The following is a 17,263-nucleotide window of genomic DNA, read 5'->3' as shown; positions in this document are numbered from 1 at the left end:
ACGCCGAGGACAGCGAAGACGCCGAGGCTGATCATGTCGAGATGGGCATGATACAGAGAGAGGACGAGAGGCGGTACCAGGTATGATAGATAAAGACGACAATACTGGCCCACTCTGCAGAAACACCGTAGACGTCGCAAGCGTCTCCGCACAACGACCACCACCGTAGCACCGACGCTGGAGTAGCACCGCGGTGATGCCGAGGACAGGGAAGACGCCGAGGCTGATCATCTCGAGATGGGCATGATAGAGAGGGAGGACGAGAGGCGGTACCAGGTGCGATAGAGAGAGACCACAATACTCTTACAGGGGCGTTGGCGCACTGTGGCGATGCCGAGGACAGGGACGACGCCGATGCTGATCATCTGGAGATGGGCATGATAGAGCGAGAAGATGAGAGGCGGTATAAAACCAGGTATGATAGACAGAGACAACAATACTCTTACAAGGGCATTGGAGCAATGCTTGAGTAAATATTAAGTTATTTTTAGATGAACAATAACGCCTCTGTCTCCCGAGTTTGTTGACTGTTATGACGCAACGCATCAATACTGTTTCTCGTAAATAAATTATGTGGTTCAACACAACAGCAACAGTTTAAATTCGACTAAATTATGTCTTTAGGTACCTATTTCCGTAATTTGTAATAATCATAATAAATAAATAAATATTATAGGACATTATTACACAAATTGACCCACAGTGAGCTCAAGAAAGCTTGTGTTGTGGGTACTCAGACAACGATATAATATCCTCCCGCCAAAGGAGCAAAGCTCATCCTCACTTCTTAGACACATGGCACACCATGAATAAGCGGGCATCCCGCTCGTTTCTTCCCAGAACGTGCAGAATGTGGAATGAATTGCCTCCTGAGGTATTTCCTTTGTGCTACTACATGGGATTCTTTAAGAAGCGGGTATTTAGGGTTCTCAAGGGTTGGCAATGCTTAAGTGGCTCCTGTGATGTTGCTTACGTCCATGGGCGACGATGACTGCTTCCCATCAGGCGGCTCGTTTGCTGAATATCACATAAAAAAAAATATATATATATTACATATAAATACATAGAAAACACCCATGACTTAGGAACAAATATCCGTGCTGTTCATCACACAAAATGAGAAATAGGTATTTAAAGCCTGACCATATATGATCACTAGCTTTTGCCCGCGACTTCGTCTGCGTGGACTTAGTAACAGGCAGTAACAACACCTAAAGTAAGTATAGCGCCTGGAAAAATTCTCATAGCAATCAATCAATTTGAGCATATTATGCACACAAATTAGCAGGCACTTCACTAATTATCTCAATTCCACCCCGCTTTTTACTTTCTTAAGGGATGATTTTCGGGATAAAAACTATCCTATGTCCTTCTCAGGGACTCAACCTAACTCTATGCCTAATTTCGTCTAAATCGATTCAGCGATATAAGCGTGAAGAGGGAACACACAGACAGAAAGACAGACAGACAGACTTTCGCATTTATAATATTAGTATGGATTGTCAAGAGGGCGCTGTTTATTCTCGTGTATAGGGTGACAGTTCAGTATAGTATGAAAAAATTAGTTCCAGTGAAATTCCGCAACATGGCGCATGATCATTCCTGGTCGGGCTTTAATTGTATAGTCTAATAAGTGTACACACAACTGACACAACAGTTCCGATATTATAGTTTGACAGACATACACATGTAGAAGTTTTAAAGTTTAAACATAATTGATTACAATCTTCAATTGTTTTAGAGGTCCACTAAAGGGGCCCACTGACTATCAGTCCGCCGGACGATATCGGCCTGTCAGTTAGAACAAAAATTTGACAGCTCCGAACAACTGACAGGCCGATATCGTCCGGCGGATTGATAGTCTGTGGGCCCCTTAAGAAATTATTTCAACGGGGTTATTTCAATTTTTTTATGATTTCTATACAGATGAAGTCACAGGTAGGACTACTACTACAGAAAACTAGTTATACATATGTAGGTACCTATTAAAATAATTATACATGTTCGCAGGAAGCACAGCGGAAACGTCTGAACGAGATTGGAGCCGACATCAATGATGTATTCCCCGAAGGTGAGTCTTTTTGTCCAAGAAATCGAGGAAGCTCTTCAAATCATAATCACACTAGTACGAAAAGCAGAATGAGGACCGGGGTCGTAAAACTTCTCATTCGCGCTCGCGTGGTCGAAGGTAGGGTGAGAGAAATAGAGATATTGTCAGGTGACAGCCAAAAATCAAAAAAAGCGGCGAGCGGCGGCCATAGGTAGGAGTGAGACACAGCGAAAGGGCTGGCATCCAGAGGGCATTAAAAAAACAAAAAAATGACACAATTCTAGGGACTGACAGGGCGAGCTATGCTGGCGCCATCTGCTAATTATTTCGACCGGCCAACCCCATTGATGCTTATGATTTTATTTTATGCAGGTGCCGATCCGTGCCTAAAGGTCCACTGCAGCGCTGGTCGTGTTTGCGAAATCGATGAACACGGCGAGGCCGTCTGCAACTGCATCAAGGAGTGCCCTGATGAGACAGACCTGCGCCGCAAGGTAAGGATAGAGTATAGTGGTATTTGTAGCTGGCCCCGAACGGCTAACCCTTTGTCTATTAATAAGTAAAACCGCACGTTCTTACACCTGCAAAAAAGGGTCGTATAATTCTAAGTAAGAGAGAACGAACGGAAACGCATTGATGCTTTGGAAATGTGGTGCTGGAGAAGGATGCTGCGGTTGTCGTGAACTCAGCGCCGCACTAATATATCCATTCTCCAGGAACTCAAGGTTACACAACGACTTTCGGCAATCGTTCACTCTCGTATCCTTAGATACTTCGGTCACGTTACGCGCAAGGAAGCCGACGCCATGGAGAGGCTTGTTGTCCAGGGCAGAGTTGATGACACAAGACACAGATTGCGGCCCTCAATGCGATGGACCGACCAAGTCAAAGCTCTCACCGGGTCACCTTTAAATCTGTGCGTGTACGAAAAAAGCCGTACAACGACATCAATGACCACGACTGCTCTGACAAGAGTATCCGACTGAGAAGAAGAAGAATTCTAATTGGCACCTGAGCGCGAGCTAGTCCAACGCTCAAAAAACCAATGTAGCGCGCTCTCCAATAACGCGCCTTTGTTACGCATCTAGATGACAAATTTTAGACTGGTTCTGTAGCGTTCGACTCGCCGGCACTCACTAACCGTAGAGCCACACACAGCCTCGCAAAATATTATTCCATTAGTTCATTTTGAATCTTATTCAAATTACCATAGTCGTAATTCAGTAACCGGTTAAAGCGACCCAAACTTTTTTTAAGTAGCACGTGAGATTTTACTTAACAATAGACAAAGGATTAGCCGTTCGGAGCCAGCTACAAATCGAACGACTACACTTTTAAAACATGATTTTGACTCTATCGCCTCCATTATTAAAAGAAGTTAAGTCCTCTAATTGATCGTTGTGAGACCGGGGTCGACGCTTATCAACACACACTGCCTTCTGTGTTCCCAATCAGTATACATTTTTCCAGTCATTCATCTCTCCTTCGTACTATCTTATCTTATCTTATCTTATGGTTTTCGGGGGCCCTTGCGGATACACTTCGACCCATAGGGATCTTTTGTGCAGTTACCCCCTAGGGAAGATCCGTCCGCTACTTAAGAGTTTTTCCCACCATCTCCATGTGCCGGATGATGGAGCTCATGGGTAGCGTTTTGAATTCCTTTGGTTCCAGATAGCCGGTTCCAAAGTCCTTCATTCTTTCGTGATCGCTTTTTAGCGATAAGACCGCCTGTTGTTACCTGGTTCTATTTTTTCTTTAGATATTTCTTTGTATTACATGTATGTAAAATGTATAATTTTGGTGCAATAAAGAATATTTACTTACTTACTTACTTTGTCTGGCGAGGGCGTACTAACTATTATGGTATGTTTCAAATTCAAAGGTATGCACCAACCACAACGAGACCTGGCCCTCCGACTGCGAGGTCTACCAGCAGCGCTGTCTCTGTCTCGACGGCTCAGAGGTCTGCAAAGGCCCCGAGTTCCACCATCTTCAGATCGAGTACTACGGCGAGTGCCGCGAGATGCCCGTAAGTTTTTCAGCTGTTTCAGATCTATAGCTCTTATAGCGCTTACACTTGAGTTCTGCTGCTTTAAGGTACAAGTACAATAGTACGAATAGTCATTTATCCTTCATATTTTGCTGTGTTGATCCAATCTTACGTTTAGATACAAGGATAGAGATTTCAGGGGACCTTTTGGGACAGTCTACCTACGGTTTTCTATTACGAAGTCAAACGTAAGCATCATAAACAAAAGCCTCATAGCATAATAGCATAAAGTAATCATATATAGAGTAGCCATCAACCCATATAATTCAATTAGTTCCAGAAAAATTCAAGAGATGTCACGTGACTTCAAAAATAGTATGACACTATTAACCTCATTTTTTAATTATTTTAAATTTTAATACTTTTTTAAATAATTATCGCAAGAAAATAAATCAACATCTGTTGATTATTAGTAATCGTTGACATATGTCTAGATAACTTACAATGAAGATGTATAGATGTCGTTAGGAGTTCTAATATTACATGATACCAGGGGGGTGTCACTGCGCAGTTTAGGTATACTTGGCCGGCGCACCGCCCGAGAAGGTGTATGGCAGTGGGCTGCCGCTCGGCTCGCACGATAGTCGTGTCACGTGGCGCTCGCACAAAATTGTAAATACGCAATGGCTTCGAAACCTAAATCGCGATCTAATATGTATAAAAGATAATGTTCTGTTTACGGATGTCTGAATAAACGGAAGAACAAGGAAGCAGAATTTTTTTTTTTTAATTCCGGCCTATACTGACCGACATATTTTCAAAGGAATACTTCTTCTCTTTTTTCTTTCTTCTTCTTTTCTTCTTCTTCTTCTTCTTCTTAAGGAATACTTAAGGAAGTACTTCTAGGGATCCCTTATAGGGATAAGTCCGCCTTTGTACATTGTATATATTTTTGTTCTTTTATTGTGTTTGTAATCTGTCTTATGTACAATAAAGTGTTTACATACGTACATACATACTTCTGTGGCATACCTACTTCCGTGAGAATCAGACATACTATCTCCGGCAAAAATTTTTATGTTTACAGAATCAACGTTTGTAATTCCTATATATTTATCTTAAAAATAATAAATCAGTAGGTATAGGTACAAAAACTTGTCAAGTGACAACCCCGTGCCGACACTCGCAGCTAGGTCATAAAACTGCGGCGCGCAAAGAAGATTCACGGTTCGTGCGCGGTTATAAGTTTCAATTTTGCTTGCAGGCGGCGAGTGTAGGTATAATTTTATACCTAAATCTGGCTTTTGTGAAGGAGTGAATTTTTTGTACGGTAGTACTATTAGTTATTCTGTGATGATACTGATGATATTTCCTAAGAAGTGTTATGTTTCGGATGTGACACTTAGCGCCATCTGGTATCCAATGATAGGCAACAGCGCATTTTCAGTGACGCCATCTGGTAACGACGCTCTTTTAAGCTGTCGCATTTTTAACCGACTTCAATTTCATAGAAGGAGGAGGTTCTGTATTCGGTTGTGGCTATGTTTTTAACCGACTTCAATTTCATAGAAGGAGGAGGTTCTGTATTCGGTTGTGGCTGTTTTTTTTTTTTTTTTTTTTTATGTATGTTCACCGATTATTCCGAGACCAGTGGTCCGATTTGCGTAATTCTTTTTTTGTTCGAAAGGAGCTACTTCCAAGTTGGTCCCATATTAATCTGGTTCTGATCTGATGATGGGATCCCTGAGGAATTGAGGGAACTCCTCAATTTTTAAAGGCACATGTATGGTGATTTGGGTGGTTTCATAAGCAACTTGAGCATTTTCTCTCGAAAACGACCAATTTGATAAAGTGGACCTGATGATGATGATTGTTTTGAAGATAGTGATGATGATTCTTTTAATGTAGGATGTTCAGCGATTACTCCGAGACCCGTGGTCCGACTTGAACAATTCTTTTTTTGTTTGAAAGGAACTACCTCCAAGGTGGTCCCACATTAATCTGGTGCTGTTCTGATGATGGGATCCATGAGGAATTGAGGGAACTCCTCAATTTTTAAAGGCACATGTATGGTGATTTGGTCGTTTTCTTAAGCAACTTGAGCATTTTTTCTCGAAAACCACCAATTTGATGAAGTGGAGCTGATGATGATGATTGTTGTGATGATAATGATTTCAGCGATTACTCCGGCACCCATGATCCGATTTGAGTTATTCTTTTTCTGTTTGACAGAAGTTACCTCTCCAAGGTGTTTTCGTAATATTTTTGGTTTTGATCTGATGATGGAATCCGTGAGGAATTGAGGGAACTCCTCAATTTTTAAAGGTACGTGTATGGTAATTTCGGTGTTTTCTAAAGTAACTCAAGCATTTCCTCCCCAAAACCACCAATTTGATGTAGTGCAAGTGTAGCCTAACCACGAGTTTGACACTAATTCATAACTTACTTTGTACACTAATATGCCAGTACGAGCGAGATGCATAAACAGTAAGTTACGCACACGATAGCGAATATATCAATGTCAAACTCGTGGTAAGGCTACTGATAACTTCCCTCGTATGTGTATTATGATTTTTGATGGTAGGTAGGTAGTGTTGGAAACAACCAAAGAGACTGAGAGGTGAAGATAGAGGGTGTTAGTGTTTGGGGGGTTTGAGGTTGGGGGTTGAGGGGAGGTGAGTTGATGGGTCGGGGACTGAGGGGTTGGGAGTTAAGGGATAGGGGGTTAGGGTTAGGAGTTAAGGGGTCTGGGGTTAGGGGTCGGGGAATGGCGGTTGAAGGATTGGTGGTTTAGGGTCGAGGGGTTCAGTGATCAGGGGTTGATGTGCTTTGAGGTTGAGTGATCGGGGGGTTTGAGGGATTGGGTCAGTGGCGGGGCGGAGAATGGATTTAGTGACAGGAATGATTTCCCAGACGGACTCGAGGAAAATTCTGATTATTTAATAAAGTTTACGAATTTACTATTTATTAATTTATTTATTTATTTTTAATTTTTTTTTTGTTTTTTTTTGTTTTTTTTTTTTTTTTTATATTACGTCGGCGGCAAACAAGCATACGGCCCGCCTGATGTTAAGCAGTCACCGTAGCCTATGTACGCCTGCAACTCCAGAGGAGTTACATGCGCGTTGCCGACCCTAACACTCCTCTCCCTCGAGCTCTGGCAACCTTACTCACCGGCAGGAACACAACACTATTAGTAGGGTCTAGTGTTATTTGGCTGCGGTTTTCTGTAAGGTGGAGGTACCTCCCCAGTTGGGCTCTGCTCTAGATCTGGAATGACATCCGCTGTCCTGTGCCCTACCACACAAAGCGAGATGTCATTCACAGTGCCCATACCTCTCTTAAAACTTGTTCAACATGATTATGTTTTTCATTCATGCGTCACGCTCTTAACTATTTCTTAAAACTAAAAATGGAAAAATAAAAGCTTTTATAAAAAAAAGATAAACCGACTTCAAAAAGGATGAAATAAAATATTATCCTTTTTAGGGTTCCGTGTTTAAGTATATGCGTTACCAACTGATATGTTTGAAGTCGGTGCCAAGCCAAGTACTCCAAGTAGTAACAATACCAGTCAAAAATAATCAGCTTTATGTCTATAAATCCCATTATAACTGTACAAATATTATAAACGTGAAAGCAATTATGTCTGCGTCTTTGTTACCTTTTCATGGCTAAACAACTGAACCGCTTTAGCTGAAAATTTGCATGAAGGTTCCTTGAATTGTTTTATATTTTGAAATGTAGTCCTCTGGATAAGCGACAGAAAATAACTCAGTCCCAATCCCACACTTGCGTGCTATGACTGTTCAAGAATTAGTATGAAATGGTTTTTAAAAAAATACGACGAAAAAACGTATTAGATTTACACAAACGTGCCGACAAGCATGGTACGAACTGCGCCAAGAAGGTTCAACCGTGTGTTCTGTTCTGAGGTATACAGAAAGTTCGTTTATTGTCGTCGTGTACGCTGCGTCTTACATAGGCGAACACTCGCGAACGCGAAGCGAAGCGACGCGGCACGGCGCGGCCGGCCCAAGGCGTTCGCGTTCGCAACAAGATCGCCCACGTAGGACAATTCTATATCTATGTATCTTTATCGAATTGCACTGCAAAATTACTATGAATATATGGTTTAAAATTTGGCTTGGCACCGACTTCAAACATATCAGTTGGTAACGCATATACTTAAACACGGAACCCTAAAAAGGATAATATTTTATTTCATCCTTTTTGAAGTCGGTTTATCTTTTTTTTATAAAAGCTTTTATAATGTATGGGATGGCAGCGTCTTATTAATATGTAGTCTGTGATAATAGCAAAGATAGATATAACTCCGTAATAGATGGATACAGTCTAAGGAAAAAACGTGCCTCGAAAATCAAGAAAATTGGACTCTCGATCAGAGGGCGCTACTAGTTTTGGCCTACTGTCGTATAGATGGCTTGACGGTTTCGTTTGTTATTTAACAATTTTAACGCATATCAGTGAAAGAACATGGGTCAAAATCATAAAAATAATTAATGCAAATAAAAAAAATCATTTATCTATATTTAAATACATTTTATCGTATTTTTATAAATCTTCATTTTTAGTTTTAAAGTGTGTCGACAGATGGCAGTGAATTTACTGGGGTTACAAAATTTACTATGACAGTACCGCTTTAGTATAAGTTACTCTATGATAATAGTCACTATCACTTAGATGCCCAAAAACATCTGAACAGTCCGCTCTAACGTTTGAAGAGACAACACGGGCGTCTTAACTTAACGTACAAGACGACGACGGTAAATAGGTTTGTAGTTTTTTGACACATTTACCTACTTTTTTGGGGTTCCGTACCCAAAGGGTAAAAACGGGACCCTATTACTAAGATTCCGCTGTCTGTCTGTCTGTCTGTCCGTGAACCGTGATAGCTAAAGTTGAAATTTTCACAGATGATGTATTTCTGTTGCCGCTACAACAACAAATACTAAAAACAGAATAAAATAAATATTTAAGTGGGCTCCCATACAACAAACCCAAACGTGATTTTTTTGCCGTTTTTTGCGTAATGGTACGGAACCCTTCGTGCGCGAGTCCGACTCGCACTTGGCCGGTTTTTTTAAGGGATAACAAGTGTTGATAGATAGTGTTGCCTCAGAGTCTAAGATTCACTGTTACAAAACACGCCTTGTATGTTTACAGGAATGCACTGAAAGCGAGATGGCCGACTTCCCCCGACGCATGCGCGACTGGCTCTTCAACATCATGCGCGACCTCGCCGAGCGTCGCGAACTCTCCGCACACTTCCAACGTATGGAACGCGAGGCCGAAGCCAACCTTACCAGGAGATGGACTAATGCTGCTATCTGGAAGTGGTGTGACTTAGACGCCCATGACAATGACAGGTAATAAGCTAACAAACATAACTTGCCCTACACTGTAAATAGCTGTTTAACATGTGCGACCTGGCTGAGCGTCGCGAACTATCTGCGTGCTTCCAGCGCATGGAACGCGAGGCCGAAGCCAACCTTACTAGGATACTAGGAGATGGACTAATGCTGCTATCTGGAAGTGGTGTGACTTAGACGCCCATGACAATGACAGGTAACAAGCTTACAAGCATAACTTGTCCTACACTGTAAATAGCTGTTTAACATGTGCGACCTTGGCTGAGCGTCGCTAACTACCTGCGCACTTCCAACGCATGGAACGCGAGGCCGAAGCGAACCTTATTAGGAGACGGACCAACGCTGCTATCTGGAAGTGGTGTGACTTAGACGCCCATGATTTTTTTTTTAAATACTACGTCGGTGGCAAACAAGCATACGGCCCGCCCGATGTTAAGCAGTCTCCGTAGCCTATATACGCCTGCAACTCCAGTTACATGCGCGTTGCCGACCCTAACACTCCTCTCCCTCGTTGAGCTCTGGCAACTTTACTCACCGGCAGGAACACAACACCATGAGTAGGGTCTAGTGTTATTTGGCTGCGGTTTTCTGTAAGGTGGAGGTACTTCCCCAGTTGGGCTCTGCTCTAGATCTGGAATGACATCCGCTGTCCTGTGCCCTACCACACAAAGCGAGATGATATTCACAGTGCCCATACCTCTCTTTTGGACGTAGTTTAAGGACATACCCGGGTCCGGGCGTAGTTTAAGGACATACCCGGGTCCAAAATGACTGGTAAGACATAAACAAGCTGTATACTTAAATGTATATGGACATGACATTTGGTGCAGTAAAACCGTTGGTGAAGACCATAAACTCATACTTAGCATGGTTTTGTGAAGTTGATTATTTTTTGAAGTTAACCATCAGGAATTATGTCCACAGGCATTTAACCAGTACACGTGCTGTTTTTACTACCATTCATAAAGAATGCGAGCGCAGTGGCCAAACTTCTGAAGGGCCTCACAAAATTTTATTTTTACAGATTTGTGTCCAAACACGAGCTCTTCCCAATCCGGGCTCCGCTGATGGCCCTGGAGCACTGCATCGCGCCCTTCCTCGAACTGTGCGACGCGGACCGCGACCACCGCATCACCCTCGCCGAGTGGGGCAAGTGCCTCGAGCTGGACGAGGTACGGTCACCTAACCCCTAGAGCACTATATACCCTCCATTCCTGAACTGTGCGACGCAGACCGCGACCACCGCATCACCCTCGCCGAGTGGGGCAAGTGCCTCGAGCTGGACGAGGTACGGTCACCTAACCCCTAGAGCACTATATACCCTCCATTCCTGAACTGTGCGACGCAGACCGCGACCACCGCATCACCCTCGCCGAGTGGGGCAAGTGCCTCGAGCTGGACGAGGTACGGTCACCTAACCCCTAGAGCACTATATACCCTCCATTCCTGAACTGTGCGACGCAGACCGCGACCACCGCATCACCCTCGCCGAGTGGGGCAAGTGCCTCGAGCTGGACGAGGTACGGTCACCTAACCCCTAGAGCACTATATACCCTCCATTCCTGAACTGTGCGACGCAGACCGCGACCACCGCATCACCCTCGCCGAGTGGGGCAAGTGCCTCGAGCTGGACGAGGTACGGTCACCTAACCCCTAGAGCACTACCCTCCATTCCTGAACTGTGCGACGCAGACCGCGACCACCGCATCAGTCGAGCTAGATGCGACCTACGGTAACCTAACCCTTCGACGCCATAGAGTATTATTAAGTAAGACACAAACATACCTACATGGCACAATACATCGGCACCAAAGACAGATATAACTCCGTAATAAATTGATACAGTCTAAGGAAAAAACGTGCCTCGAAAATCAAGAAAATTTGATTCTCGATTAGATGTCGCCACTACCTTTGGCCTACTCTCGGATAGATGGCGTTGACGGTTTCGTTTGTTATTTAACAATTTTAACGCATATCAGTGAAAGAACATATAGGTCAAAATAATATAATAATAATTAATGCAAATAAAAAAGAGCATTTATCCATATATAAATACATTTTATGGTATTTTTATACATTTTCATTTTTAGTTTTAATCGTGTGTCGATAGATGGCAGTGAATTTACTGTGGCTACAAAATTCACTATGACAGTACCGCTCTATCCTATTATATATTATCCTCTTTGATCGGCAATGAACAGGTTTCAGTCAATCTTCCATTAAGGGCTGGGTGAAGCATCGCCTTCTGTATGAAATAGGTACTATTACTGATTCGTATGAGATCTTGGAGAAATAGAGAGAACGCTTCAACTATTATAGCATGTAAAGCATGTTACAGTTTTGTGTATTTTTACAAGCTTTTTATTAACTTGCAATGTACCTATGTAAGTAAGTATGTATGTAATATGTATGTAACTATGTTTGTATACGGAAGTTAAATTTGACGAACTTCCCAGTTTCCGATGAAACTGAAAATTTGCATACATATGTAAGTCGGGTGACAATGTAATAATATGATAATCGAGCTGATCTGATGATGGAGATGATAGGAACTGTGATAAAACAACGCAACCTAATTGTGTTTGGGGTTTTTAGTGTCTCGATGAGTATTAGTTGCCTATGGAAAGAAGATTAGAGTCAGCGATAAAAGCTTGTACTAAAAATGAAATTTTTGCCACAAACTAATTTATACTAAACTTCCTTTTTCTCTAGCGATATTTGGTAAAGTGAAACTGCAAATGAAGACAACACAGTTATGGCTTTTTAAACTAAATCTCATTGTCTGCATGTTAGACGGAGCTGGAGGATCGCTGCGATGAGTTCATCGGCGACGGCGAAAGCGTCGAGGAGTCATAAGCCGCGCTCAACGCAACGCTGCTATGGACGAAGAATATCAAGACACCACGTCAGACGAACGAAGCTGTGACTTCATCAGTTATCGGGTTTGTGCCAATCACCGCTCGGCCCTCGAATCGTGAATGTGTGCGTGCGCTCGTAAATATAAATCGGCATGTTATGGAGTCACAGTTTTGTCATGGCGACATTATCCGTGGTGTTTTAGGTCCATGAACACTGCCATACTTAACTAAGTTATAACCTCACGAGCAATGTACAGAAGTGCAGATTTTTTTTTAACTGGAAAGTTCTCGAACCTAAAGAAATATTTAAAGGCAATTTCTAGAGTTAAATTTGGTAGAAATATTTTGTATTGCCTTGTCGCGTCGAATAATATAAATTCTGAGAACTTTCAATAAAAAAATATCACAGCATTGAAAACTTAATCTCAGTGCATTGCTAGTTAATACTTAACCTTAGTTATTAGCTCTTGAAGTACCCTAGGTTACTGTACAGTTCATTTAAGAATACTCGACAACATTGTCTTTATTTTGTAATACAATTAATGTACTGTGATGCCACAACCAAAAAAGGTTAAGATTTTTTTATTAATATACTTAAAACTACAAACTGTGTTTTACTCTACCCTCTTCAAGTGACAAGTAAGTAGATAAGTCAGTAAGTAAAATGGCGTTCTTCATTATTGTTTTAAACAATTACTGTATAATATGCTTAATGTATCATATTTTACTTTCAATTAGCGCCCTCTAGTGTCTAAATGGTTTTCCAAAAAAGGCCCATACCCATAGATTAGTATTATGTTATTACTGCATAGGGCCAAATAAGGGCACATAAGAGGACCAAATTATTTTTTTATCACAATTTGACGCAAAAAAGGGTAACTAACTCCTGTAATTAAATGAGATCAAAGTTACTTACAAAATATTACAACGTCACGAAATACAAGGTATTAAAGACTACCTATACAATGGTCTACAATCTCTATTATTTGCTTGTCTTTTCTTTCCTTCGTCTTGAAGCAACTTAAGGTGGTTCGATTTACATACAAAATTCAATCTGCTTTAATTAAGGCACTACACACTATTACTACACAAATATTTGCTCATTTATATACTTTCGAATATTCGTTTGCGCTAAATTAATAGAAAAACTTTGTTTCATACAGAAATCATACATAAATCAACGTAATTTTTTCATCAATTTTACGTATGTGTGTGTCACAAATGTCGTGTACAAATACGTTGCGTGCGGCGTTGCCACTCTATGACGTTGGCGACGTTGCCTGGCCAACCTGGCAGGATTTGCAGTGCCGTCATGTTTAGTGCATTTTTATTTGACAGTGTTGACACTGACACATAGGGTCATGTTTATTGTGTCAATTTGTTTGTATAAATTGAAAATGATAGCAACGTCTAAATCAAGTTACAAAAATCATCGGTGTTCTGGTCCGCGAAAATCCAGAAAAATTCAGACTCAATTGAAGCGGAATTCATGATGGTGAAGTTTCGTAAGGTAGGTACAGTTTCATTCCTTCATTGTACATTGTAATTTTCTCGTGCCGATCTTTTTAGAAAATAATTCTCACTTCTTCCGTAATGGTAGATATAAGCAGTGAACAATACCTATATAATGTAATTATTACTGTTTTGGTTGCCAAATAGTCAATGTGTCACTAACTCTAGGTTTTTTTTAGGTATTGTGCAAAATGAAGAGGCATTCTTGGAAATAAAATGTTTTCCTTCATTAGCCAGAAAAAGGACATCCTCACTGCAATAAAGTAAAATAAAACATTTCCTGGGGATGACAATTATGGAATTTTGTCTATGAATGAAAAACACAATTATTACTAGGTAAGTAAATGATAACTTTATTAGAATCCGTATTGTTGCATCATCTTTCTTCCTATAACATTAGAGATTTTGTGCTATCATGATATTATTTTTCTTTCAGGTACAGGGACAACTACGGATAACAAATATGAAAAAATGTTATTTCATTTGTTGTGTGAATCCATCTACACCAAGAAGACATCCACTGCTGGACATAGGCCTCCCCAGGGATCTCCACAACGACTGGTCTTGCAAGACCGGCCAAAATATCGAGAAATAAATAATATAAATAAACATGATAAATATCCCGTTTTCTATAATAGTTATAATTAGAAGGCCATGCAATGTTGTTACTCACTGTACCTACTTGAATCCAAAAAAAATATATAAAAAAAGTTTTAATTTTATTTTACAATTACTACTTTATTATTAGTACATTACGATACAAGTGCGAAAAGTAGGAAATTGGCAACGAGTGGCGATAAATTGAAACACGACCGAAGGAAGTGTTTTAATCGACACGAGTTGCGAATTACCTTTTCGCACGTGTATTGTACAACGTTTTACAGTACATAATTATGGCCCTTTACATTTTCGACGTATCCACGTATTGTACTAATTACCGCACTAGGGCGGTAACGTATATGTAGCACCATATGTACTAAAAAGTATTTTACAGTACATATGGTGCAACTTTCTCGCCCTAGTGCGTAAAGAGCACTTTTCATGCATATGTCGAAAGTTTAAAGGGCCATATGTACTGTAAAACTATGTACGATACACGTGCGAATAGGTAATTCGCAACTCGTGTCGATTTAAAACACTCTGCGGTCGTGTTTTAATCTGTCGCCACTCGTTTCGAATTTTATCTTTTCCGCACTTGTATCGTAAATAACTATTTCAAACTGCAAGGGTACGATGATAGATCTCAATTCAATATAATTTTGCAACATTTGGCATTATTAGGTTATAAATTGTATGGAGATGAAATCTATCATCGTACCCTTCCAGTTTGAAAAATACTATAGAGGCTGGGCAGTAAGGGATTGCTTTACTTGTAGAACTATATTTAGCGCTTTAAAAAAAAACTGATACCTGACACTTACAAACCTGGACTTCCTTGGGCTAGTGCTACTAAGAATCGTCAGTATTCTCCATCCTTTCTGAGTTGGAAGAACCCAAAAAGGTGAGATTTGTGAAAGTCAGGTTTTCAATATATGTGGCGTTTTCAACCAAACGGGTACCTACTTATTGTTGTCATATTTCCATAAAGCTTCAAAATGAAATCAACCTAATCGACAACCGACAATGTGGTACCTTTTAGTTCAAAACGTCACATATTTTTATAAAACGTTATAAACTAATTTATTAATAATACTGAATATCTGGGAGAAAAAGAAAACATAAATAAAAACTCAAAAATGCTCGTTTTCCCAGAGATAAGACCTAGCTAGATCGAACCCCTTACACATCGAAATCGTTAGAGCCGTTTCCGATATCACTGAAATATATTTCGGTTATATCGGAATTGGACAAGAATTCGAAGAATAAAAGGTATAAGAAACATAAGATAACACAAAAAGGACAAAAAAAGTACCCCTGACGTACCAGTCTCGAACCCGAATCCTCTTGCACGTATTTCCACGAACATACCGCAACGCCATTGCAGCATACTTACACTGCATGAAATTGTCTACTACAAGCATAGATTAGTATATGTTATTACTGTAATAGATAAGAAACTCTCGGACATTTCACGTTCACGTCTCTACTAGTGCTGCCTCTAGCGGTCCTGCTCTCAACTAATGAGACTATAGTAGAAAACACGCACACATGTACACACTACACACACACCCACACACACATGCGCATACTCGTGGGCTCTTTACCTGCAGGTAAGGTGAAGGGGGCGAAGTGCGCCTGCCGTGTAAGTGCGCCTACCCCTATATATCTATATAGACTATATAGATAGGCACACTTACACGGCAGGCGCACTTCGCCCCCTTCACCTTAACAATTTTATTATTGGAAACTGATTTATGTAGTAATCTTTGTCGTCCGTTGCACAGAAAATTACATAAATCAGTTTTAATTTTCAACAAATGAAAGAAAACTGACATTAGTTCAAGTATAATATATTATACAATATAAGTGATTATTTACACACGTTCCCAGTCACTAAGGCAGCGCATACTGTGTATACTATATTACTTTGCTAATCCTCGAAAAGTTAACGTGCTAGTCAATCAGTGGTCACCCGTTATACTTGCGCATTTTTACATGCAATTAATGTTCCCACCGCAAAAATAAGTACGCAAATAAATATTTTTGTATTAATTAATATGGATTTTCACAAAGTAACGCCTGATTCTATTCATTAAGGGGCTACTCGAGGTTTTCATCGATATTTGACAACTTTTGAATCATATCTCCTTCTACTTTTGGTTCTTCAATCTTTTATCTCCATTTTTGCCTACCGGACTTTGAAAGAAATGAATACTTATTTATTTATGATTTTTTTAAACATTGTCTAAAAAAACACTATTCTTCTAGTCTTTGACGTCCCTAAAAATTTGTCTAAGGATTTTAAAATAATTAACACTAAAATTGTTCTTTGATGCCAAATAGCTCGAAAACAACGAATTTTGAAGTAATTATATTGCTTAAAGCCGTTACTGTTAATATGATAAGCTACAAAAGACATTAGAAAACTAAGGGATTTCGATCAAAGGTCATTGGGGCATGGGATCCCCTTTATCTATCTCCTGACTTTGTGTTTTAAATAATATTCATAGGCGGTCTTTTTCATCTCGTCCTCCTGGTCCCAAAATGTGGTTTTGCCCATTAAAATCTCATTTATTTCTCTGCACCAATTATTGATAAAAAATATGATGCTTCGTTTTAACATAAACTTCGTCAACTCCTCGCCATGTTTTTCACATGTCAAAAAGGAAAAATCTAAATGTATTGCTGCGATTAATAAATGTATTCGGTGAGCCTTCTTATGTGGCAAGAGACCTTTAAAACTTTAAGAGTAATATTCTCCATTTGGCAAAAAATATCGAAAACCGGTCTCGTTGGATATAAAAGCCAAGTTTTGTCATGCCTGTATTCTCTTATTTTGATGTATTCGTGAAATACT

General features: G+C 40.3%; 1 protein-coding gene across 2 annotated transcripts in view; it reads left to right on the top strand.

Moving 5' to 3' along the window:
• The window catches only part of LOC134755366 (SPARC), a 31,552-nt gene extending 18,651 nt beyond the window's left edge, over window positions 1-12,901 (top strand). The window contains exons 1-7 of one of the 2 annotated variants that reach the window (XM_063691910.1): window positions 112-276; window positions 2,011-2,071; window positions 2,423-2,544; window positions 3,936-4,082; window positions 9,231-9,433; window positions 10,461-10,608; window positions 12,230-12,901. In XM_063691910.1, the coding sequence (XP_063547980.1) occupies window positions 238-276; window positions 2,011-2,071; window positions 2,423-2,544; window positions 3,936-4,082; window positions 9,231-9,433; window positions 10,461-10,608; window positions 12,230-12,292 (783 nt within the window). In that variant the 5' untranslated portion in view covers window positions 112-237 and the 3' untranslated portion in view covers window positions 12,293-12,901. Of the gene's footprint in view, window positions 1-111; window positions 277-2,010; window positions 2,072-2,422; window positions 2,545-3,935; window positions 4,083-9,230; window positions 9,434-10,460; window positions 10,609-12,229 lie in introns of those variants that run through there. The other variant, XM_063691908.1, reaches the window with a different exon arrangement.
• Window positions 12,902-17,263: the final 4,362 nt, after the last annotated feature.

Source organism: Cydia strobilella, chromosome 2 (genome assembly GCF_947568885.1).
Source record: "Cydia strobilella chromosome 2, ilCydStro3.1, whole genome shotgun sequence".
Lineage (NCBI taxonomy): Eukaryota > Metazoa > Arthropoda > Insecta > Lepidoptera > Tortricidae > Cydia > Cydia strobilella.
Note: the sequence above shows the minus strand (reverse complement) of the source record. Positions and strands in the feature narration are given on the sequence as shown.